General features: G+C 41.3%; 1 protein-coding gene across 3 annotated transcripts in view; it reads right to left on the bottom strand.

Moving 5' to 3' along the window:
* Positions 1 to 27,626, bottom strand: part of ppp3ca (protein phosphatase 3, catalytic subunit, alpha isozyme) — a 105,606-nt gene that overhangs the window by 63,615 nt on the left and 14,365 nt on the right. For 2 of the 3 annotated variants that reach the window (XM_034178456.1, XM_034178455.1), the window contains exon 2: positions 8,091 to 8,291. In XM_034178456.1, coding sequence (XP_034034347.1) covers positions 8,091 to 8,291 — 201 coding nt within the window. Of the gene's footprint in view, positions 1 to 8,090; positions 8,292 to 22,360; positions 22,378 to 27,626 lie in introns of those variants that run through there. The other variant, XM_034178457.1, reaches the window with a different exon arrangement.

The following is a 27,626-nucleotide window of genomic DNA, read 5'->3' as shown; positions in this document are numbered from 1 at the left end:
AATGCCGCAAATATTTGTGAAGAAGTCAGAAATCGCTCTGCACAGCACTCACTGTACCTGTGTATAGGTCAGCTATGAGGTCCAGCAACCTTTTTGGAGCCAGTCTGCTCAACAGAGTCAAACACAGTGAAAATCAACAAAAGCTCCAAAGAATCACTGCAGGTATTCATGCTTTTTTCTGAGTACTCCCCAAGGGTGGACTTCTTGGGTGGCAAGAGAAATAGTATGTATGATGAAATATATGTCAACTGCATTATTTTTCCTAATAGAAATACTTCCTTGAGATATAAGAATATTATTACAGTAGGTAGATGTAAGTGAACTAGTGGCATGCATTCATATTCCCATTAGGCTGTATTCACATTCTGCAGTTTCTAGGGTCTTTGGCTGGAGCTCTCTGTCCAAAACAGAAATGAGACACCTTTGTCACAAACGAGACGGGGGGGAACTTCTCGGAGTATAAGCCCCCAGGGAGATGAAAACTTTTTTTTAATCATGAACACTCTAGATTCGGAGTGCAAACCCACGTCTCATTTCCTCACTGCCTTCAATTTTTCATTATCATCTTTCTCTGTCTCCTTCTCTCCTACTTGTCCTCCATCTCCTCTCTCTTCTCTGTCTCCTCTATCAGCTCCACAGTGGCCTTCGCCCACTCAAAGCTTAGAGCAATGTGAGTGGGAGACTGCTTATGTGACTAAAGCAATCAAACGCACACATATGCACATGCACATACACACACACACATCCATGCAAGTAAAGGCTCAAAGTGCATAAATGCCTCATGAATGCACACACAAACCCAAAGCTGCACATTCAAACACAAAAGCTCATCATCCATATTTCATGCTTAGTACATAAAGCACACAAATATCATTTTAAATGAAAAAAACAAAACAAAACAATTACCAGTTACAGCTTCATATATGAGGATTTGATTGCTTTTATTATTGTGTCACAGTTGTTGTGTGGGCCGCCAGAAGAGGAGGTACTGCTGGCCCACCACCAGAGGGCGCCCTGCCTGAAGTGCAGGCTTCAGGCATGAGGGGGCGCTGCCGCCTTACAGGACCAGCCGAGGTGACAGCTGTCACTCATCAACTATGACAGCTGTCACCGATCATCTGCACTTCACCCCGGATAAAAGCAGGATGACACCTCCACCACGTCGCCGAGATATCGTACTTCTTTGGAGGTAAACGTTCTCTGCCTGCGTATTGTACAAATTGATTTCAAGAGCTACTTTGTTGCAGCTGTCTACCCAGAGGACCGGCGTGGGTTGTGACTGTTTCGTTCTACTTCCCACCAGATAAGTGGTTACTCAGACGCTGCACGAGTGTGTGTTAGAGGTGGAGGTGGAATTCCCACCGTTATTGTTACGGGGTGTACACACACCCACACTTGACTGTCTTTGATCTCCGCCAGCAGTACCAGATCCGACACGCTGAGACGGTGGCCACCTGGGGAATTCGGGACCTGGCGGCTCCAGTATCCTTCGGGTTCGGTGGCGGTGGAAATCGTGTGGTTCCGGTTCATCTTCAGACGGACGTCTCCTATCGTCGAGCCTGCCCACACGACACCTTTATTCATTGACTTGTATTTATTCTATAATCTGCTGTGTGTGGTTGTGACATTCACAACAGTAAAGTGTTCACATTTAACTCCCTCTATTGTCCGTTCATTTACGCCCCCTGTTGTGGGTCCGTGTCACTACACTTTCCCAACAACAGTACACTAATACAGTATTTTGAAACACCTGGGAAGAAACTCTGTAGTCACGGGGTTGCTGAATCGACTTGTATGGTGACGCAAATATCTTTACAAAAGGATGGTGGCCAAGTTCGGTCCTCGAGAGCCACCTTCCTGACACTCTTAGTTGTCTCCCTGCTCCAACACACCTGAATTCAATGAAAGGCTCATTAAAAGTCTGCTAACAAGTCTTTTATTGGATTCAGGTGTGTTGGAGCAGGGAGACAACTAAGAGTGTCAGGAAGGTGGCTCTCGAGGACCGAACTTGGCCACCCCTGCTCTATTGTGTTCTATATTTTTAAAATGAGTATCATGATACCACAAAAAGTTAACTGCTACAAGGAACAAATAATAACCTCTCGTAGTAGAATCAGATAACATCAAGGATTACAATTTATACTACTTTATACTTTGTTTGGATTAGAAATTTCAGTTAAATGTATCATATAGCGGACAAACAGTGATAGTTGAGAAGTGAAATGAAGTTTATAGGATTTACAGAAAGTGTGCAATAATTCTTTCAACAAAATTAGGCAGGTACACAAATTTTGGCACCCCAACAGAAAAAAATACATCAATATTTAGTAGATCCTCCTTTTGCAGAAATAACAGCCTCTAAATTATTCCTATATCTTCCAATGAGAGTCTGGATTCTGGCTGAAGGTATTTTGGACCATTCTTCTTTACAATACATCTCCAGTTCAGTCAGGTTTCTTGGTTTTCGAGCATGGACAGCATGTTTAAAATCACACCACAGATTTTCAATAATATCCAGGTCTGGGGACTGAGATGGACATTCCACAATGTTGTACTTGTTCCTCTGTATGAATGCCTTAGTAGATTTTGAGCAGTGTTTAGGGTCGTTGTCTTGTTGAAAGATCCAGTCCCGGTGCAACTTCAACTTTGTAACTGATTCATGAACATTGTTCTCAAGAATCTGCTGATACTGACTGGAATCCATGTGACCCTCGACTTTACTTGCACTGGCCAAACAGCATGATGGAACCACCTCCAAATTTGACTGTAGGTAGCAAGTGTTTTTCTTGGAATGCTGTGTTCTTTTTCAGCCAAGTATACCGCCCCTTGTTATGTCCAAATAACTCAATTTTAGTTTTATCAGTCCACAGGACCTTATTCCAAAATGATGCTAGCTTGTCCAAATGTGCTTTAGTATACCTCAAGTGACTCTGTTTGTGGGGTGTACGCAGAAAAGCCTTCCTCTGCATTACAGCATCTCCTTGTGCAAAGTACGTTGTATAGTTAAACGATGCACAGAGAGATAGAAGAGATGCAAAGAGGATAAACATTTGCAAAAAGCCACCTTAAATACCTTTTCTCATGATTGGATTCACCTGTGTAAGGAGGCCAAGAGTCAGTGAGCTTACCAAACCAATTTTGTGTTCCAATAATTAGTGCTAAATGTATTCAAATCAATAAAATGACAAGGGTGCCCAAATTTATGCACCTGCCTAATTTTGTTTAAAAAAATATTGCACATTTTCTGTAAATACTAGAAATTTAATTTCACTTCTCAAATATCAGTGTGGTCGTCTGCTACATGATGTATTTAACTGAAATTTCTGATCCAGACAAGCAATGTTTTATAAAGAAAAATCATGAAAATTATCAGGGGTGCCCAAACCTTTGCATACAACTGTATGCATCATGATATGCATCGAATTGTGACAATGTGTACTGTGATACATACTGTATTGTGACAAGTGTATCAGGATGTGTATCGTTACACCCCTATAGATGGATGTCTTTTGTACCAGGCGTCTTTGAAAAATCTTTTGAATGACTTTGTTTCAAATGAGCGGTTATTTAGGGAGACCTGGATGAGGCTGATTATATGCATGCACCATGAGGGAAGTGGGGCATTTTCTCAACCACAACCCATTGGTGTTGACAAGACCAAGAGCAGGTCTTCATTACCATTTGGTGGCAACATGTTGATGGCTACTTTCTGTAGGTAGTGATGGTCCACTGGTCCTCTTAGGCGGTTGGTAAACTGAGACAAAGTCTATAGTTTATGTGGTGGTTAAACAATTGTCAGTTAAAGCATTGAGTGCTATCTTAAAGTCCAGTACTCAGTATCAGATAGAGGTGTCAAATCCGGCTTCAGAAAGTAAAAACCCTCCCATGTGTTGCTTCTACCTGTGTACCTAAAACAGGTGATCTCAATAATTAGCTTATCCACCTGCCTGAAGAGCTGAACTAATTACAATCAGCTGGTTTATTGGGAAGATGGAAAATATGTGGCTGGACTTTTACTTTCTGAAGCTCGATTTGACACCTCTGGTATCAGAATACTTCTGTGGGCATATACAGTACTGGCAGGCTGCCCACTGTCTCATGACTACAAATGTTAATTTAATTTTTTATTTTTTTTGTAAACTACTGACTGTTTCACATTGTTGCTGTAGCACTCAACAGAATATTTCACAGACAATCATCATTGATTTTTACTTACTGTCCAGTGTGCCAGGCTGGTTCCCATCCAAGATGGTTCTACAACCTAATCTACCATGTGGCATAAGTTTGTCATAGTATAAATGAGCTCTATTACAGTTGATCAGTTTGAGTTAACACTGTGTTAGAATTGATTTAACACCATTTTAATTGGAACTGCACACATTCACTGCAGAGTCATTAAACTCAGTGAGATAATCCTCCTGTGATTGACTTGTTCACATTTGATCTAAGCTGTGATTGGTGTGTGTAATGGAGGAAATTAAGATCTTCAGAAACTTACTTTTCTTTCCCTGAAATATGAGTTTCTAATTTGACTAATAACAAATAAGAACATAATCAATTAGCAATATACCAGGAATGCATGCACCTTTTTCTAATGCTAACAATTATAACACTTCTAACACACTGTAACACCAAATTTAGTCAACAATCAAAGCCAGTGTGCCTAGTACAAAACTACAACCCCTGGCAAAAATTATGGAATCACCGGCCTCGGAGGATGTTCATTCTGTTGTTTAATTTTGTAGAAAAAAAGCAGATCACAGACATGACACAAAACTAAAGTCATTTCAAATGGCAACTTTCTGGCTTTAACAAACACTATAAGAAATCAAGAAAAAAAGATTGTGGCAGTCAGTAACGGTTACTTTTTTAGACCAAGCAGAGGAAAAAAATATGGACTCACTCAATTCTGAGGAATAAATTATGAAATCACCCTGTAAATTTCCATCCCCAAAACTAACACCTGCATCAAATCACATCTGCTCATTGACATTAACCCTATGTCATGAAATTGACCCTATGTGTCTTTTTGCAAGGAATGTTTTCACAGTTTTTGCTCTATGGCATGATGCATTATCTTCTTGAAAAATGATTTCATCATCCTTAAACATCAGAAAAGTGTCCAAAATATCAACGTAAACTTGTGCATTTATTGATGTAATGACAGCCATCTCCCCAGTGCCTTTACCTGACATGCAGCCCCATATCATCAATGACTGTGGAAATTTACATGTTGTCTTCAGGCAGTCATCTTTATAAATCTCATTGGAACAGCACCAAACAAAAGTTCCAGCATCATCACCTTGCCCAATGCAGATTCGAGATTCATCACTGAATATGACTTTCATCCAGTCATCCACAGTCCACGATTGCTTTTCCTTAGCCCATTGTAACCTTGTTTTTTTCTGTTTAGGTGTTAATGATGGCTTTCGTTTAGCTTTTCTGTATGTAAATCCCATTTCCTTTAGGCGGTTTCTTACAGTTCGGTCACAGACATTGACTCCAGTTTCCTCCCATTCGTTCCTCATTTGTTTTGTTGTGCATTTTCGATTTTTGAGACATATTGCTTTAAGTTTTCTGTCTTGACGCTTTGATGTCTTCCTTGGTCTACCAGTATGTTTGCCTTTAACAACCTTCCCATGTTGTTTGTATTTGGTCCAGAGTTTAGACACAGCTGACTGTGAACAACCAACATCTTTTGCAACATTGCGTGATGATTTACCCTCTTTTAAGAGTTTGATAATCCTCTCCTTTGTTTCAATTGACATCTCTCGTGTTGGAGCCATGATTCATGTCAGTCCACTTGGTGCAACAGCTCTCCAAGGTGTGATCACTCCTTTTTAGATGCAGACTTGTTAAGGATTTTATATATATATATATATATATATGTTATCACTGTTAAACATTTGTAGCTTTGTCTTCTTTCTCATGAGAACGGTGTTGTGCTGTTTTGCACTTCACCCTGAGAACGTACGTGTTATTCAACCTTGTTTTAGCTTTGTCTTCTTTCTCATGAGAACGGAGATGTGCTGTTTTGCACCTGTCTTAATGCAATCCTGAGAATTCAATTTTGTTTTAGCACTCTGGGGTCAATCTGAACTGGGAATGAAGGACTGGATGTACTTATTGTTATAACATAACTTTGTTTTCGTAGCCGCTAACGACTGGGAGTAAAAGAACTGAAGGTTGAATTTTGACTGATTGTGATGCTTAGTGTTCCAGGCAGATGCAAAACAGCTGATAACTGCAACAGACGAACGAGATGTGCTGACCTGAAGTGTTCTTCCTTACAGCTGCACTTGACGTATGCGTTTATGTTATGGGAAGAAACTTGTCTTGCGTCATTACCCCCACCCTTAGGACAAGTTTCTTGTTTATGTGATGAGGGCGTCTCTTAATAAAAAGAGCGGAAAAGCAGGCCAGACTTTAGTGTAGCCTTGGTGTACAGCCTGGCCGCACTCCGCGCGTAATATTTGACTTTCTGTCTCACTGGTGTTTCTTGACTCTGTTTGTCTTGTTAAAGGTTTAAAAATGTTTGGAGGAGAAAATACCCAACAAGACTAACAAGCAGATGTGACTTGATGCAGGTGTTAGTTTTGGGGATGAAAATTTACAGGGTGATTCCATAATTTATTCCTCAGAATTGAGTGAGTCCATATTTTTTTCCTCTGCTTGGTCTAAAAAAGTAACCGTTACTGACTGCCACAATCTTTTTTTCTTGATTTCTTATAGTGTTTCTTAAAGCCAGAAAGTTGCCATTTGAAATGACTTTAGTTTTGTGTCATGTCTGTGATCTGCTTTTTTTCTACAAAATTAAACAACTGAATAAACATCCTCCGAGGCCGGTGATTCCATAATTTTTGCCAGGGGTTGTACATTTTGTTGAAAAAGTTAAATCCTTTTGATAAACAGGAGGTTCCTGTTGCAATAACATAAACCATTTCTTTCAAATACACAATACAGTTTTGAGCTCCATATCGATCTTATTTGGGGTAAAATGCACGGTAAACATGTCAGTACAGTAATTTTCCCACATATGATTTTTGACCACAACATCATCACCTTGACAATCATATGGTAGAGGGCCTGGGTGATAGTCTGGGACATTCTTGATAAGTGGTACAACATGATGCCATGTGGAAATTTTACAAATCCTCTTGCTGTCATTTTGCTTTGACCTGCTGCCATCTTTAAGGTATTCTTGGGCATTATTGGATAATCACGGACCACAATAAATTTTTAATATAATCTTAAACAATGACTGTGACTTAGAGCCTTGATAGAGTCTCATTATAGTCTTGATGGTGGCTTATGTGATCTTACTAGAGCCATGATTGCGTCATAATATAGTCTTGATGTGACTTATGCAATCTTACTGGAGTCTTGATAGAGTCATAACATAGTCTTGATTTTGATTTATGTGATCTTACTGGAGTCTTGATAGAGTCTTAATATAGTCTTGATGGTCCATCCATCCATTTCTATACCTGTTTACTCCAATTAAGGGTCACAGGAGGGGAGCCTATCCCAGCAGTCATGTGGCATGAGGTGGGGTACACCCTGGACAAGACGCCAGTCTATCACAGGGCCACATATAGGCAAACAAACACATTCACACCTGCATACACACCTATGATCAATTTAAAGTTTCTAGTACACCTAAAATGCATGTTTTTTTGGGATGTGGGAGGAAGCCAGAGCACCTGGCGGGAACCCATGCAAACACAGGGAGGACATGCAAACTCCACACAGAAAGGCCACAGATGGGAAACTCTTGCTGTGAGGGAAGAGAACCACTAAGCCACCATGCTGCCTAGTCTTGATGGTGACTTATGTAATCTTACTTGAGCCTTCACAGAGTTTTCATATAGTCTTGATGGTGACTTATGCAATCTTCAAGTTTTGATAGAATCTTGATGGTGGTCCTTGATTCTTGGTTTTGTACATCATACAAGGTCATAGTGTTGTCATGGAGGTATTCTTTGAGTTGACAGGATGTGGTCAAGGATTCACCACGACAATCTGACAAACTATTCTTGGACAGCTGTGGTCAAATCACATATGTGGGAAAGAGTTTAAATGGTTAATACCTGTGACTGGTGCCTCGATATCCAGAATAGTTTTTTCCTGGCGCAGGATTGCTGCTCCCTCATTGATGATGCGAAGAGCCACAGCCTCCTCCACACGACCTTCCTTGGTCAGGTGGGCCTTAAGGAGATCCACACGGGGCTTCCCTTCACAGTCAAACACTTCCTTCATTGTAAGACGGTGACTCAGGGGGAAGGGGACAGCTGTGGACACAACACAGGCATACTGTACTATACATAGAGTGACATTTAAGAACAGAGGCCATCAAGTGCTGCCATTTTTAACGTGACACTGAATGCAGTTTTTCAGTGAGTGAGTGCTCAAGACACAAACACAGAGAAAAGCTCATCAAGGAATTCATGCAGAAACCCCACTTGAAAAATCTAGGTTTTGCCTGCAGGCATTTTTGAGCTGCAACAGTCGCAATCATGGAGAAATCAATATTTAAAGTCTGTCTGTCTGTCTGTCTGTCTATAAATTAATTAATTAATTAATTACAGTTACTAATTAATTACAGTTACAGTTGTGTTTTTGCCCGTTTATTTGTTTGTTTGTGAACAGCCTAGAACCCGCAATTTTTTCATGTATCATGATTTTATATATATATATATATATATATATATATATATATATATATATATATATATACGAGATCTGTTAGAAAAGTATCCGACCTTATTATTTTTTTCAAAAACCATATGGATTTGAATCACGTGTGATTGCGTCAGACAAGCTTGAACCCTCGTGCGCATGCGTGAGTTTTTTCATGCCTGTCGGTTGCTTCATTCGCATGTGAGCAGGCTTTGAGTGAGGTGTGGTCCATCCCTCTCGTCTATTTTTTATTGCGAATAAATGTCTGAATGATTTGGATCTATGCTGCATCAATTTTTTTCTAGAAACTGTAAGAGACCTCCAGGTGGACACCGTTCGAAAAATTAATATGGCTTTCAGGTACGATTTTATGGGGATTAAACAGATTACGGGGTGTTACTGCCCCTTTAAGGACGGCCCACAACTGCTGAGAGCGCAGAGCGCTCCCAGCCCCCATCGACAGGATGACACCCCGCACAAACAACCAGATCATTTCCAACGTGAAAGCTTTGTTGATCCGGGACCTCGTCTGACTTTCATAAAAAGGCAGAAGATGTGGACGTCAGCACTTTTTCCGGCACATTCCACCGTTACAGGAGTTTTTTTTTCATGGAAAAAGAAGCCGAGGGACGCGCCACGGAGCTGTTCATTACGCGGGACAAAACCACCTCGGTGTTGGTCTCTCAGGACGGCTTAAAGGTGGATTTCAGACGGATTCCGGTTGCTTTCCAGTCGTGTGAATATCCGATTGTGATTGTGCATGAGCTGGACATGCCAGAACATGTTCTGTGAGGCTTCATCGTGGCGTTTCTTTTCGCCATGCAGCTCCGCCGCGACGCGCGGAATTCCTCCGCCTTTGTTCCTCTTTCCATGACAAAAACTCCTGTAACAGTGAAATGTGCCGTTCATTTCTAAACTGGATGCTGTCTTGATCCAGTATGTCGTCTGACTAGCACAGGAATTGTGAAAAGACGTGGACATCAGCACTTTTTCCGGCACATTAAGACAGTCGTGCGGAGGAGTTCGGCGCATCGTGGTGCAGCCGCTCAGCGCAAAGAAACGCCGTGAAGACATGTTGGGGCTTGTCCAGCTCAAGCTCAATTTCTCGGATATTCACACGACAGAAAAGCAACCGGAATCCGTCTGAAAGCCGTCTTGAGAGACCAACACCGAGGTGGTTTTGTGCCGCGTCAAGAGCGGCACGGTGGCGTGTCCCTCGGCTTCTTTTTCCATGAAAAAAAACCTCCTGTAACGGTGGAATGTGCCAGAAAAAGTGCTGATGTTCACATCTTCTGCCTTTTTGTGAAAGTCAGACGAGGTCCCGGATCAACAAAGCTTTCACGTTGGAAATGATCTGGTTGTTTGTGCGGGGTGTCAGCCTGTCGATGGGGGCTGGGAGCGCTCTGCGCTCTCAGCAGTTGTGGGCCGTCCTTAAAGGGGCAGTAACACCCCGTAATCTGTTTAATCCCCATAAAATCGTCCCTGAAAGCCATATTAATTTTTCAAACGGTGTCCACCTGGAGGTCTCTTACAGTTTCTGGAAAAAAATTGATGCAGCAAAGATCCAAATCGTTCAGACATTTATTCGCAATAAAAAATAGATGAGAGGGGTGGACCACACCTCACTCAAAGCCTGCTCACAGGCGAATGAAGCAACCGACAGGCGTGAAAAAACTCACGCATGCGCAGGAGGGTTCAAGCTTGGCTGACGCAATCACACGTGATTCAAATCCATATGGTTTTTGAAAAAAATAATAAGGTCCGATACTTTTCTAACAGACCTCGTGTGTGTATATATATATATATATATATATATATATATATATATATATATATATATATATATATATATATATATATGCAGAGGATTCATATCCTGATAGGCAAGAACTGATTCAATTTTCATAGTCATAGGTCAAGAAAATTGTAAAAATCCCCATTCTTTTAACAAATTTTCAAAAATTCATAACTCTGTCAAACAAGATAGAATTTCTTTCATATTTGAGACCGTTATATAGAATTGTATCCTTTACTGATTGACAAAGTTTGATAAGGATCTGATCTGGATTACAAATTTTGTGGCCATTTAAATTTAACATTGAAAACTCGTTTTACTGTATATTTTACATTATATCCTAATCATGCTGTCATATTTGAAAGTGAGGTGCAGACTGACACTCACTATCACCTGACAAACTGAACAGTGCCCTCTAAAAATTGGTCTGCCCTGCCTTCACTGTGCCTTCACTGTGCATGCGTCTGAGTCAGACTCTCTGAGTCTGATGCTCTACACCCAAAGCGATCAATAATGTGATTATTAACCATCAGATAACAAAGTAAAACCTCTTAAATCATTCTAATGTCAGTTTTAAGCATAAACAAGGCAGTTATAAGCAGAAATGAAGCGATAATTGGTGAGTCGCAACTGACGCTCCGAAATGACGTAGGCGCAGCAGTACGTCAGACTCAGACATGCTGTTGTGGTGCTCTGATTGGTCCCCCGTCTTTTTTGATGAAATAATGCTGAATTTATGTAGAAATGATTGTTGCACAAAAGCTTCAGTGAGTGAAGTTTTAAGCAGAAACGAGGTGATAATCAGTTAATCACTGCTGACGCTCAAAAATGACTTATGTGCAGTGAAGGCAGGGTGGACCGATTTTTAGGGTGGGACCGTTTGGTCGGCGACACCCGCTCTGATTCAGCTTGTGGATTTTGTGGACATTTGAATTTGATATTAAAAAGCCCATTTGATGTATGTTTTGCATTATATCTCAATCAAAAGTGCCTCAATCACTCTCATTTGTAACAATGAGGTGCAAACTGGCACTCAGTGAACAGAGATCTGCATCTGATCTGATATCTATCTATCTATCTATCTATCTATCTATCTATCTATCTATCTATCTATCTATCTATCTATCTATCTATCTATCTATCTATCTATCTATCTGAGAAAGTGATAGCAAAAGGACACAACAGAAATAACTAAACAACTTAAATATTACATTAACAAAAAGGAGTAGAACTACATGTTTACCTATTTTTTCCTTCTACCAATTTTTCATCTATTCAACATAATTCTTATAGAATTCAAAACTTCACAAAAAATGAATATCCATCCATCCATCCATCCATCCATCCATCCATCCATCCATCCATCCATCCATCCATCCATCCATCCATCCATCCATCCATCCATCCATATAGCTATGACTATAGCTACATATAACTATTAATATCTATTTAACATTTTTAATGTCTACATAATATACAATTTTGTGTAGATCTGAATAATACTGTGAACCAGGTAAAGATGAGTAGATGTCAGGTTATGAGTCCTTTTTAGGTTTGATAGCACAAAGATGGGTGTGTTGGTTGCTTGGGGCACAGGGTGTGTGTGAGAATCATGTAGTATGATATTTAGAAGCAGTGCAATGTGGCGTCTGCATGCTCTGTAAACAGTGACTAGTCCCGAAATCCAGTTTATGGTGAAAAGGGGATCTGAGCACGTAAATGTGCCCAAGACTCCTGCAGTGACTCCTTGTGGTAACACGTGGTAAATAGGCAGCATATAATAGAGTCACAGGCTGAACTGTAGGAAATCCTGGAGCAGCAGCAGGCTTCACAGAGTCAGTGCACCAGCCCTCCGATGTGTGGAGGTGCCTTGTGCCAGAGTCAACCACTGTCTCAACAATGGGTTAACTAGACCTCTTTCTCTCACTGCCCTGTGGATAACCCCTTGTAAAGGGAAAGGCTAAGGGTGAAAACCACTGCACAAAACCTGGAAGTGAGTCCATGAGGCAGTTTGTTCAAATCTGTATCTTTTTGGCAACTCGTGCCACAGAACTGGCACCAAATGTATGGTTCTGCCTTTCCTTTTGACAAATGCCAGCTATTCTGAGAGAGGGAATCTGTTGCCTGTGCAACACAGACCTTCTATATCATTCTGCCGAAGCTTGTACTCTGGAGAGGACACTCCATTCATTGCTTCTTTGTGTCTGCAAATCTTGGGAAGTAGTAAAAATCTCTCACACGAGGGGCATAAGTTGGCAGCCATGGGCACCATCCTTGCAACATCTTACTGGTCAGTTATCTCCTGTCTCAAGGATGCTAACTCGCCACGGGATGTTTGAAGCTAGGGTCTTCATGTCTCGCAAGAGCTACAATTGACACGCCCAACAATAAAAGGACATTTTTAATGGATGTAAAAATGCTGTGCCGTAAACAGCACTGTACAGAGTGTACAGAGTGTACTCACTCCCTGTTTACAGTAGGTGAGTACAGCATGGACATGACAATCTCCTGGTGTGTGCTACATGTGTGAAAGGTCAACTCTGATCAATGTCTAGACCTGTGGTACCTATAGAAACCTTCAGAAGTGGGAATAAGTCACCATCAAGTCACTCTCAAATGAATCTGCAAGTCCCAAGTCAAGCCTCAAATCATAATGACCACCAAGTGTTTGACAGCTGACTTGAGACTAGACTTAGGACTTGCAGATTGATGACTTGAGAATGACTTGACAGTGAATTACTCCCAGAAATCCTATGCCCAGAAATCCTAAGGGCCCCTTCACACATAGTGCAAAGTTTGGTCGAAGCGCATGAAGTAGGAATTGTATGCAAAACATGTAGAATCGTACCTGCCTCTAATACCTCATACACCTGTTGCTACAACTATTTGTGCACACCAGTGGCTGAAAGACAGAGCGTGTGCTGTGCGCACCCATCGGACCCTCGCACGGCAGGTGTCGGCCAAATCCCACGTGACACACATGAACATCTAAGACCGCTTAGAAAATGTGTGGCCAGTAGCACTCTTGGCATGACAACAGACTGCAGACAATCACTGTCATACTCGCAGTGAAATTTGTCTAAGTTCTCCACGAGTGTGACTTTGCAAACACACACACACTGACACGTGGGTCTGTGCGCTCCACTGACAGGAGGTGTGGCTTCTGACAGAAGCAGCTGTGGTGATCTGTCATTTTGGGCATCCCACCTGGACAATACCTAGTGTGTTTGGACAGACATGGACTAACAACTGTCCACTGTGAGGCGCATGAGTCTGATTGCTGTACTTACGTGGACATAAATAAAAACATATATCGCCATGGCGACAAGCTGCAGCAAGCGAGCGCACACACGGAGCGGACATTGACAGCCTGCCAGATTGAAACGGTCCGTGAGATCAGAACACGCAGTGGGCAATCTGACCGTCACGTCACCCATGTCAGCTCTTTTCCACATGACATGGCGTCTGTGCTGCGGTGCGCTGTCCACAAGACACGCGTGTTGAGCAGAACATGCGCACGTGGCGACTGAATGAGCCGGACCAGTAGATGTGGACATGATCAGAGCACACTGCTTCTCATTCATGTCATTTCATGACCATATGTCTATGACCATGGGTCATCGACAAAGGAACAGATGGATCATATTTGTGTTGCTCACTTGATAAATGCGGTGTTTTTATATGATTATATTTTTTTGTGTAATACTTCCATGTCCTTCCTGATGTGAGGCAGCTTCCTGCAGCTTTCAAAGGACAGCTCCATAGCTCAGTGGTAAAGTTTCTGACTGGCAATCAGAGCTTTTCGAAGGCACGGGTTCGAGTCCTCTGGGTGGCATGTTTTTTTTCTTTTTTTTTAATTAATTCCACATAAATGGCATGATGTTGTCCCACAGGTACTAGCTGGTTTTTATTTTTTATTTATTCCACATAAGCGGCACAATGTGGTCCTTCAGGTACCGGCTGGTTTTTATTTATTTATTTATTCCACATAAGCGGCGAGATGTGGGCACCTCGCACTGTTCCTGCTCGAACGACATCATCACGTGCACGAACTCTCGCACCTGGATTGTGCACACCTGCCGTCGGCACGATGATTTATGGTGCGCTAATTCAAACTGTTTGAATTCCCAACAATATCACCAGGCTGGGGGCATTCCCTTCAAAGTGTCAAAATCTCACCTTGTCCTTGTGATTTAGATTTTGTCACTACCCTATATTGTCCAAATAAATAAATAAATAAATAATATAAAAACAAAAGGTCCAGCTTTCCTTCCTGAGTTAGCAGGTGCATTTCTGGAGAACATCTTACTGCATTTCTCGGCATGTGATGTACATATTAGGAAAATCAGAAATGAAATCTGACGTCTGGCTGACAGTGACATGAACGCTGCTTTGTCTGACAACAAAGCTTCTGAGCTTTCATTCAAAAGTAAAGCTTCAGATTTACAGAGGCTGTACAGAGAGACAGCAGGCGATACAATTCACCCCGAAATTTTTTCAGAGTCTGTCTGATTTTGGATCCTAACGTGTGGTGATGCTGCTGTTTGTGGGCACTATTTTAGTCCCACCATGAATGTGCATGTGAAATGTCTACGCAACGCTGTTGGCTTTTTTTTTTACAGGCTGAACACGATTTCTTACATTGGAAATAAGTTGGAATACGTTATTTTCGGGAGATAATGGACTTTCTATAACATGCCACATTTGTGAGCGAACTTTGTGAGGAGTTCAGCAACTACTGGCTGGCGGTCGCGTGCATGGGGACTCTTTGGTGCAGTGGACTTTAGAAATCAATTCATCTCACTGGAGCTGGTATTATTTTTAATTTTACTTTGAGAGTCTGTCTTGACGTGAGACTTTTCTGTAACGGAGCAGCATGTGCCGTGTTATGCACTGTACATGTGGACTTCTCTGCTGTTTTTCAGGCAGCAGTCTATCTGTCAGACAGTCTGTCTGTCTGACAGACTGTCTGACACATAGACTGTCTGACAGACAGGCTGCTGTCTGGTCTGTCTGTTCACATAGATGTAGTTATTAGATTTTTCAGTTATATCCATTAGCGTGCACAAAACTGAGCTTCTGCTAAACTGTTAACAGGCTGTCTTCATGATTAATGGACGTGCATGCTCACTGTTTTCGCACAGCGGAGATTGGCTGCTGTTTTTCTTTCTTTCTTTTTGTACCATGACTTCATCAAAATGGACAGTTATCACTTAAAAATGGGTCATCATAACTTAATTTTTAAAGGTGCAGCTACATTCCATTCAAATGCACGCTGGGACGCTTTCCTCAAAGAAACGCGGTCAGAAACACATGGAAATGTTATGACTTCAGTGCAACATGTCCTTTAAAGAATGGAAATAATGCACACTGCTATCGCTGCCGTTTTCTTCACTGATTCGACTGTGCACCTGCCTCTGAGGCGGCTCGCTGCCACTGTGCCTCCTCCCTGTACAGGCCATCGATCGCACAGGCTATGGTCACAGCCAAGACAAAACAAAAATGCAGAGATCATTGTCTGATCATCAGGCTTTGTGTCATACTTCAGTTTTGTCATGGTTTGTGTCATTTGGATGTAACAGGGTAAAATGGAATTTATCTGTTTATATGAAATTCCCCACAAAAAATGGATTTGCACTCAGTTCAGATTCCCACCAAGTCTCATACTAAATCATCATGAGATGACACCACACTATAGTGGCGTTAGATGGCAGTATAATGGCGTAGCGCCGTTATTCCATTGTCTGGGGAGAACCCTGAGATTACTTCATATTCATATGTTGCCATTACTGATCTACTACAGTCTGTTATCTCCACCAAGCAGGTTATTTACATGTTTTCTCACAGTGTATAAACTCTGGACATTGTCTGGACCTGATTCTCCATAAAGAATACAGGTACAGTCCATACAAGCAGTGCAGTATTCTTAGGTGTCATACTCATTTAAGTAATACAAAAGGATTTCATTGTGAGAAAGTGATGCCCTGATCAGCAGGGGTGAGTGCCTGAATGTATGACATCTCCTGGTGCAACTTGTAATTGCAAGTGACATTTAAACAGCATTTAAATACATGTAATAACAATGGAATTGCCATCAAAAATAATAAGTCGGTAAAAGCCACTGAGTGGCTACTATTTATCACTAAAGCTTAAAATGTACAAGACACACTGACTGAATGTGTGAAATCCAACTACAACTCATCTAGTCTGTAGATGAAGCCTTTCCACTGTGGGTACACACTTTCTGGGCTTTTGTATTGAAGTTAATCAAGATCATTAGGCTTTCTCGCTGTCTCAGCTGTAAATAAATGTGGTTAAAGCAAAACAAGTCAGAGGAAAATACACACTTTTTCTCATCCAGGCAGCAGTATATTCCAGCAGTGTCAAATGACAACAATTAAAGAACAAATTTAAAACATGATCTCTTAGCTAAAGGGTGCTTGACTGGAGAAACCTCATGTCTGTGCTCCAGTCGTTGTGATGTGAGCTATGGAAAGTGAAACATTTTACAGACTGCTCTCATTTTTGTCCAGCAGGTAAATGAAATCATCTTCCAAATGGTTGTTTAAGCACTGGATGTGGTTAAATAAAAACAAACCAAAAAACTTCTTAAACCTCGAACGACTGAGTGGTGTCATTTATCACCCCGGGCACATATTTTTGTGCCCTGTGTTTCTAATTTTAATCAGAAAAAGTTTCCTCCCATGAATTTGTCAACATGTCTGTCCTGCATTTGTTTGTAGAATTTTGCAAGGATCAGCCGATCCGTGTGGCAAGTAGGAGAAGTAGGGGAAGTGTGGATAACAGACCTAAAATAGTAAGATTTGCAGCTGCACAAGCATTGAGACTGATTCTTGATGCCGAGAGTGAGGATGAAAAAGATGATGGACAAATATATTTGAGAACCCTAAAACAATTATTTATATAGAGGTATTCAAAAACAACTCACGATTCAATTCGATTCCGATTCTTGGGGTGACAATTCGATTCAGAATCGATTTTCAATTCAAACAGCTCTGAGAAATAATTATATTATTTAAAAAATTTTATGTTTAAGAAAATGCAGCTTTACATGGTTAATCAAGTGATTCTAGATGTAAATTTACTCATCTGCTTTGCTCGTTCAGAGTTGGCTGGCAGTTTAGTGAAGCGCTGGTCAGTCGTCGGCAGATACCGCTGCTCCGCTTCTTTTAGCTCCGGGTCATAGCGTAGCATGTGGGCTTGCGGAGTTGAAGTGTTTCCGAAGTACTTGACTTTCATTTTGCACACTGCACAAGTCATGTCAAGCTCCTTCTTACGCAGCAAATAATAAAATCCAAAATGCGCTCAATCATTTGCCTTCAGCAAAGATGGTGCTGACTGAATTAGCTCTTCATCTGCCATGCTAAGCTACAGCTCTCAAATGTTTGAAGCACACCGGACCCTCCCCTCACGGGGACGCTGTAGTACGGAAGCCGTTGCCTGACAAACAGTACACGCAGCGAGTAAGTAAGAAAATGTTTAAAAAAATGCTTTTTAAAAATCGATTCTTGGACATTTTAGATCGTAATAAATCAATTCAATTCAATCAATCAATTTTTTTTTTTATATAGCGCCAAATCACAACAAACAGTTGCCCCAAGGCGCTTTATATTGTAAGGCAAGGCCATACAATAATTATGTAAAACCCCAACGGTCAAAACGACCCCCTGTGAGCAAGCACTTGGCTACAGTGGGAAGGAAAAACTCCCTTTTAACAGGAAGAAACCTCCAGCAGAACCAGGCTCAGGGAGGGGCAGTCTTCTGCTGGGACTGGTTGGGGCTGAGGGAGAGAACCAGGAAAAAGACATGCTGTGGAGGGGAGCAGAGATCTATCACTAATGATTAAATGCAGAGTGGTGCATACAGAGCAAAAAGAGAAAGAAACAGTGCATCATGGGAACCCCCCAGCAGTCTACGTCTATAGCAGCATAACTAAGGGATGGTTCAGGGTCACCTGATCCAGCCCTAACTATAAGCTTTAGCAAAAAGGAAAGTTTTAAGCCTAATCTTAAAAGTAGAGAGGGTGTCTGTCTCCCTGATCTGAATTGGGAGCTGGTTCCACAGGAGAGGAGCCTGAAAGCTGAAGGCTCTGCCTCCCATTCTACTCTTACAAACCCTAGGAACTACAAGTAAGCCTGCAGTCTGACAGCGAAGCGCTCTATTGGGGTGATATGGTACTACGAGGTCCCTAAGATAAGATGGGACCTGATTATTCAAAACCTTATAAGTAAGAAGAAGAATTTTAAATTCTATTCTAGAATTAACAGGAAGCCAATGAAGAGAGGCCAATATGGGTGAGATATGCTCTCTCCTTCCAGTCCCCGTCAGTACTCTAGCTGCAGCATTTTGAATTAACTGAAGGCTTTTTAGGGAACTTTTAGGACAACCTGATAATAATGAATTACAATAGTCCAGCCTAGAGGAAATAAATGCATGAATTAGTTTTTCAGCATCACTCTGAGACAAGACCTTTCTAATTTTAGAGATATTGCGTAAATGCAAAAAAGCAGTCCTACATATTTGTTTAATATGCGCTTTGAATGACATATCCTGATCAAAAATGACTCCAAGATTTCTCACAGTATTACTAGAGGTCAGGGTAATGCCATCCAGAGTAAGGATCTGGTTAGACACCATGTTTCTAAGATTTGTGGGGCCAAGTACAATAACTTCAGTTTTATCTGTGTTAAAAAGCAGGAAATTAGAGGTCATCCATGTCTTTATGTCTGTAAGACAATCCTGCAGTTTAGCTAATTGGTGTGTGTCCTCTGGCTTCATGGATAGATAAAGCTGGGTATCATCTGCGTAACAATGAAAATTTAAGCAATACCGTCTAATAATACTGCCTAAGGGAAGCATATATAAAGTGAATAAAATTGGTCCTAGCACAGAACCTTGTGGAACTCCATAATTAACTTTAGTCTGTGAAGAAGATTCCCCATTTACATGAACAAATTGTAATCTATTAGACAAATATGATTCAAACCACTGCAGTGCAGTGCCTTTAATACCTATGGCATGCTCTAATCTCTGTAATAAAATTTTATGGTCAACAGTATCAAAAGCAGCACTGAGGTATAACAGAACAAGCACAGAGATGAGTCCACTGTCCGAGGCCATAAGAAGATCATTTGTAACCTTCACTAATGCTGTTTCTGTACTATGATGAATTCTAAAACCTGACTGAAACTCTTCAAATAGACCATTCCTCTGCAGATGATCAGTTAGCTGTTTTACAACTACCCTTTCAAGAATTTTTGAGAGAAAAGGAAGGTTGGAGATTGGCCTATAATTAGCTAAGATAGCTGGGTCAAGTGATGGCTTTTTAAGTAATGGTTTAATTACTGCCACCTTAAAAGCCTGTGGTACATAGCCAACTAACAAAGATAGATTGATCATATTTAAGATCGAAGCATTAAATAATGGTAGGGCTTCCTTGAGCAGCCTGGTAGGAATGGGGTCTAATAAACATGTTGATGGTTTGGATGAAGTAACTAATGAAAATAACTCAGACAGAACAATCGGAGAGAAAGAGTCTAACCAAATACCGGCATCACTGAAAGCAGCCAAAGATAACGATACGTCTTTGGGATGGTTATGAGTAATTTTTTCTCTAATAGTTAAAATTTTGTTAGCAAAGAAAGTCATGAAGTCATTACTAGTTAAAGTTAATGGAATACTCAGCTCAATAGAGCTCTGACTCTTTGTCAGCCTGGCTACAGTGCTGAAAAGAAACCTGGGGTTGTTCTTATTTTCTTCAATTAGTGATGAGTAGAAAGATGTCCTAGCTTTACGGAGGGCTTTTTTATAGAGCAACAGACTCTTTTTCCAGGCTAAGTGAAGATCTTCTAAATTAGTGAGACGCCATTTCCTCTCCAACTTACGGGTTATCTGCTTTAAGCTACGAGTTTGTGAGTTATACCACGGAGTCAGACACTTCTGATTTAAAGCTCTCTTTTTCAGAGGAGCTACAGCATCCAAAGTTGTCTTCAATGAGGATGTAAAACTATTGACGAGATACTCTATCTCCCTTACAGAGTTTAGGTAGCTACTCTGCACTGTGTTGTTATATGGCATTAGAGAACATAAAGAAGGAATCATATCCTTAAACCTAGTTACAGCGCTTTCTGAAAGACTTCTAGTGTAATGAAACTTATTCCCCACTGCTGGGTAGTCCATCAGAGTAAATGTAAATGTTATTAAGAAATGATCAGACAGAAGGGAGTTTTCAGGGAATACTGTTAAGTCTTCTATTTCCATACCATAAGTCAGAACAAGATCTAAGATATGATTAAAGTGGTGGGTGGACTCATTTACTTTTTGAGCAAAGCCAATAGAGTCTAATAATAGATTAAATGCAGTGTTGAGGCTGTCATTCTCAGCATCTGTGTGGATGTTAAAATCGCCCACTATAATTATCTTATCTGAGCTAAGCACTAAGTCAGACAAAAGGTCTGAAAATTCACAGAGAAACTCACAGTAACGACCAGGTGGACGATAGATAATAACAAATAAAACTGTTTTTTGGGACTTCCAATTTGGATGGACAAGACTAAGAGACAAGCTTTCAAATGAATTAAAGCTCTGTCTGGGTTTTTGATTAATTAATAAGCTGGAATGGAAGATTGCTGCTAATCCTCCGCCCCGGCCCGTGCTACGAGCATTCTGACAGTTAGTGTGACTCGGGGGTGTTGACTCATTTAAACTAACAAATTCATCCTGCTGTAACCAGGTTTCTGTTAGGCAGAATAAATCAATATGTTGATCAATTATTATATCATTTACCAACAGGGACTTAGAAGAGAGAGACCTAATGTTTAATAGACCACATTTAACTGTTTTAGTCTGTGGTGCAGTTGAAGGTGCTATATTATTTTTCTTTTTGAATTTTTATGCTTAAATAGATTTTTGCTGGTTATTGGTAGTCTGGGAGCAGGCACTGTCTCTACGGGGATGGGGTAATGAGGGGATGGCAGGGGGAGAGAAGCTGCAGAGAGGTGTGTAAGACTACAACTCTGCTTCCTGGTCCCAACCCTGGATAGTCACGGTTTGGAGGATTTAAGAAAATTGGCCAGATTTCTAGAAATGAGAGCTGCTCCATCCAAAGTGGGATGGATGCCGTCTCTCCTAACAAGACCAGGTTTTCCCCAGAAGCTTTGCCAATTATCTATGAAGCCCACCTCATTTTTTGGACACCACTCAGACAGCCAGCAATTCAAGGAGAACAGGCGGCTAAACATGTCACTCCCGGTCTGATTGGGGAGGGGCCCAGAGAAAACTACAGAGTCCGACATTGTTTTTGCAAAATTACACACCGATTTAATGTTAATTTTAGTGACCTCCGATTGGTGTAACTGGGTGTCATTACTGCCGACGTGAATTACAATCTTACCAAATTTACGCTTAGCCTTAGCCAGCAGTTTCAAATTTCCTTCAATGTTGCGTGCTCTGGCCCCCGGAAGACAATTGACTATGGTTGCTGGTGTCGCTAACTTCACATTTCTCAAAACAGAGTCGCCAATAACCAGAGTTTGATCCTCGGCGGGTGTGTCGCCGAGTGGGGAAAAACGGTTAGAGATGTGAACGGGTTGGCGGTGTACACGGGGCTTCTGTTTAGGGCTACGCTTCCTCCTCACAGTCACCCAGTCAGCCTGCTTTCCCGGCTGCTCGGGATCTGCCAGGGGGTAACTAACGGCGGCTAAGCTACCTTGGTCCGCACCGACTACAGGGGCCTGGCTAGCTGTAGAATTTTCCACGGTGCGGAGCCGAGTCTCCAATTCGCCCAGCCTGGCCTCCAAAGCTACGAATAAGCTACACTTATTACAAGTACCATTACTGCTAAAGGAGGCCGAGAAATAACTAAACATTTCACACCCAGAGCAGAAAAGTGCGGGAGAGACAGGAGAAGCCGCCATGCTAAATCGGCTAAGAGCTAGTAGCTACGCTAAGCTAGCGGATTCCTAAAAACACGCAAAGTGAATAATGTGTAAATAATTTAGAGGTGATTCAGCTGAAGGAGTGCTTTAGTTAAGGCACGTGAAGATTACACTGGGAAACAAATCGTAATCTAGATAACTAGATCAATCTAACTGCGCAGATTAAACAGCTAACAGATACAGAAAAACACCGCTGTGCTCCGGAACAGGAAGTGATACAATACCGCAGTGAGAGCCAACCACCAGTAGAGGCAAGCAAGAGCTAAATAAGAATCGCGATTCGGACGTAAATCAATTTTTTCCGGCACCCCTAGTCAATAGGGTCATAAATAACCCCACTCTGTCACATTAGTCGCTAAAATAGCTTGGTCACTTGAGGGTTAAACATTACTCTTTTGAAAAAGTTATCTTGGAAAATGGCCACATTCTGGTATTTTGAAATGCCAAAGTATCCCACTGTGTGGAACAATTTGAAGAAGTACAGTAGTGTTCAGAATAATAGTAGTGCTATGTGACTAAAAAGATTAATCCAGGTTTTGAGTTTGTCAATTTTGTGGAACAAACAGGTGTGAATCAGGTGTCCCCTATTTAAGGATGAAGCCAGCACCTGTTGAACATGCTTTTCTCTTTGAAAGCCTGAGGAAAATGGGACGTTCAAGACATTGTTCAGAAGAACAGCATACTTTGATTAAAAAGTTGACTGGAGAGGGGAAAACTTATACGCAGGTGCAAAAAATTATAGGCTGTTCATCTACAATGATCTCCAATGCTTTAAAATGGACAAAATCCAGAGACGCGTGGAAGAAAACGGAAAACAACCATCAAAATGGATAGAAGAATAACCAGAATGGCAAAGGCTCACCCATTGATCAGCTCCAGGATGATCAAAGACAGTCTGGAGTTACCTGTAAGTGCTGTGACAGTTAGAAGACGCCTGTGTGAAGCTAATTTATTTGCAAGAATCCCCGCAAAGTCCCTCTGTTAAATAAAAGACGTGCAGAAGAGGTACCAATTTGCCAAAGAACACATCAACTGGCCTAAAGAGAACTGGAGGAATATTTTATGGACTGATGAGAGTAAAATTGTTCTTTTTGGGTTCAAGGGCCGCAGTTTGTGAGATGACCACCAAACTCTGAATTCAACCACAGTTCACAGTGAAGACGGTGAAGCATGGTGGTGCAAGCATCATGATATGGGCATGTTTCTCTTACTATGGTGTTGGGCCTATATATCGCATACCAGGTATCATGGAGCAGTTTGGATATGTCAAAATACTTGAAGAGGTCATGTTTCCTTATGCTGAAGAGGACATGCCCTTGAAATGGGTGTTTCAACAAGACAATGACCCCAAGCACACTAGTAAATGAGCAAATTCTTGGTTCCAAACCAACAAAATTAATGCCTCGCAGATGTGAAGAAATCATGAAAAACTGTGGTTTTACAACTAAATACTAGTTTAGTGATTCACAGGATTGCTAAAAAAGCAGTTTGAACATAATAGTTTTGAGTTTGTAGCGTCAACAGCAGATGCTACTATTATTGTGAACACCCCCTTTTCTACTTTTTTGTACTAATAGCCCAATTTCATAGCCTTAAGAGTGTGCATATCATGAATGCTTGGTCTTGTTGGATTTGTGAGAATCTACTGAATCTACTGGTACCTTGTTTCCCATGTAACAATAAGAAATATACTCAAAACCTGGATTAATCTTTTTAGTCACATAGCACCACCTCCACATCAGGGATGTTACTAGGACTGCTTTTTTCCATCTGAGAAATATAGCAAGGATCCGCCCCATCCTGTCCATGGCTGATGCTGAAACCCTGATTCATGCTTTTGTTTCTTCTAGACTAGATTATTGTAATGTTCTATTTTCAGGGTTACCACAGTCAAGCATTAGGGGTCTTCAGCTGGTTCAGAACGCTGCCGCCAGACTTCTGACACGTAGCAGAAGGTTTAAACATATCACACCCATTTTGGCATTTTTGCACTGGCTCCCTGTCTCTGTGAGAGCAGATTTTAAGGTTTTGTTATTGACTTATAAGGTTGTTCATGGATTGGCGCCATCTTATCTGGCTGATCTGGTGGAACTCTACGTGCCGGCCCGGGCTTTGCGGTCGCAGGATGTGGGACTTCTCTGTGTTCCCAGGGTGAAGAAGAAGTCAGCAGGTCAAAGAGCCTTTTCGTATCGTGCACCCACCCTGTGGAACAGTCTTCCTGCGACCGTGAGGCAGTCTGAGTCCGTGGACATTTTTAAGTCAAGGCTCAAAACCTATTTTTATTCTCTTTCTTATGGATAGTTTTTATTTTTATTTGTTTTATTCTTTTACTTCTGTTTTCTTTATGTATTTGAATTTTTTTTATTTTTTTTATAAATTTTTAATTATTTATTCAATTTTATGTTGACTTGTTTTATGTAAGGCGCCTTGAGATGGCTTTTGTTGTGATTTGGCGCATTATAAGCTAATTAAATTAAATTAAATTACTATTATTCTGAACATTACTGTAAGTCTTTACAGCCTCTGAAGCCCATCAGGCCGTGCTTATCCCAGATATCAAGGCATGAAGCAGATGAGAGTCTACGACTCCCCCTGAATGGGACACCAGTCAGAGATAAAGCATTTTGTCCAAAGATACAAACAGGTAGCACGACCAGCAATCAAACCCAGCTCTACATATTGGTAGTCCAACTCCTATCCCACAGATCCATCTGCTCTACTGTCAAATGGGTCTATCATCCTAAGCATCCTGCTTAGTAGGCAGCACACGAGCAATGCTGAAATAATGCTGCTTGAGTTGGGAAATTAATTCTGTAATTCCAATTTTAGAATCTACATGGACTAAAAGGTATGATTTGACATGGTGATCATCAGTATTGGGCAAATCTGTGCATATTTATTATGCCATACCAAGCATCGTGACTATATTGCAAAATGGCTGCCATTTTAAAAAATTGGGTGGCCCATGGGCAGTGGTGGGCACAGTTCCGCTAATCTGCTAATTATCGAAGATAATGTTTTCATTATCAGATTAGCTTTTCAGATAACTTTGGAAACCATCATCGAACCAATTATCTTCTGATAAGTTTTGGCCCGATAATTTTTAAACCGCTAACATATTTTTTCAGACATGGTAAACAAAGCTTAACAGTTACAAACATTCATGAAGTTTAAAATCAGTTGAGTACCTACCTGTTAAATGTTTTGTAGTAGATGCACAGTTCTATCCTCTGCAAATAGAGGAGAGCTGGTTCTAGAAGAAACTGCTCTATCCTTTGCAAGCAAAAGAGAACTGGTCACAGAAAAGAAAAAAGGTCATTTCTTTTGACCCCATACTGATACACTGGCAATATTACCCAAGTCATCCAGAAGCATACAGTTTGAACTTATGGTTAAAATTTTAACCAAACTAATTTCAGACAAGTTATTTAAACTAACATCATGTCTGAAGTTTTATAAAGTGAAAATATTAGATATATGTTTTAGTTTTAAAGTAATACACTAATTTCAAAGGTTGTAGTGTGGGCATGCTGTGTCCAGGTGCATTATGGGTAATCTCAATACATTCACGACAGAAGAAATGCATTTGAGACACTCTGATCAGGCTCCACACGGACAACAGCATTAAACCCTTTGTATATTGTGCCTAAAACTCTTGTGAATATATTCTCTGGGTTTACAGACATTGTTATTGTGTTTGTTTTACGTTTAAGAAGAACCCCAGGTTGCTTCTCCATTATTTTCAATTGGAATCATTGCAAACAATTCGTGTTTACGCTTTATGACGCGTTCACACCGCATGACACACGATGGCACAAATTCGCGTCTCTCGCCTGGCGATGGACGCGCCACCATCGCCCGGTGTGTTGCTCTGCTTTTGCTGCAAAAATTCACCCCAATGCATCATCAAATAGGAGGAGCTTCCATTCCGTTCGCCGTCAAGTCAACATGCCGGACCTTGATCACATGGAGCGAGTTGCTGTGCTCTATTTGTTGTGGAAAGCTGACAAATGTCACCTCGGAGAGTTTCAACATTTGCTGCAGGAGCTGCGTCTGGATGAAGTCCGCTTTCAGCTGTACTTCCGCCTCTCCAGGACCCAATTTGAGGACCTCCTGTCCCGTTCGCACGCGCACATGTGAACAATAAAAAAATAAAAAAACTGGCTGCCGCTGTTGCTGTGGTGCTGTTGCTGCGGTGCTGCTGCTGCGGCGCTGCGGCGCTGCTGCTGCGGCGCTGCTGCTGCGGCGCTGCTGCTGCGGCGCTGCTGCTGCGGCGCTGCTGCTGCTTGCTCTCCCCTCAAACTCTGTCATAACTGTGTTCTAAACCAGTCACCATTTGTTTTATTGTAAATCTGTGTAGTTAATAAATAAAATAATCTTCACGGACGATTCATTCGCACACACACGTGAAAAAAAACTGGCTGCTGCTGCGGTGCTGCTGCTCGCTCTCCCCTCAAACTCTGTCATAATTGTGAAATAAAGGACAAAAGGGACATATGTTCTGCTCACAGGCTGGTTGCCAGAGACAGGACATGTTCACATCAAGTATAAACTCCAGACATCTCCACGTCACTACATATCCAGTCCCTGATTGGTTATTGCGATGCAACAAGACAAAAAAGTTCAGATTTTTCAACTTGGGGAGGAGGGTGACGCGACTCAAAATTTCTTCATTCGTGTCGCTTCTTTTGCATCACTTCATTCGCGTCCATCACGTCACATTGCTTGGCATTGGGTGGCTTGGACTTTCATGCCGCCACAATGCGTCCTTCCATAGGGATTACATGGCAAGCTGTAGCTGCCGTCACTCGCATGTCGTCCATTGTGAATGCAGCATTAGAGTCCTGCTTATGTCAAACACTGTCTGTCATCTTTGTTTCAGAGGAATATATATAAGATGTCTGAAATTCAGTTTGCATTTATTAAATTCCACACATCTTAAACATAGCAGACACGGATTATCTGTAATTTTGTTTTGGCAGGTTTTCACTGTCTCTACTGCCATCTACTGGCCAGTAGTGTTCATGGCAGTATTCACCCTAAGTACTGAGCATCTGGGCATCAGTAGATGGCAGTGTTCTATTTATTTTGACAATTACAACTTGGCTTTTTTTGCACATGCCTTTTCTTTTTCAAATAAAAAAATGTCATACGAGGTCTGTTAGAAAAGTAACGGACCTTTTATTTTATGCAAA

Source organism: Thalassophryne amazonica, chromosome 9, assembly GCF_902500255.1.
Source record: "Thalassophryne amazonica chromosome 9, fThaAma1.1, whole genome shotgun sequence".
NCBI classification, from domain to species: Eukaryota; Metazoa; Chordata; class Actinopteri; order Batrachoidiformes; family Batrachoididae; genus Thalassophryne; species Thalassophryne amazonica.
The sequence above is the reverse complement of the archived record's forward strand: the minus strand, read 5'-3'. Positions and strand labels throughout refer to the sequence as shown.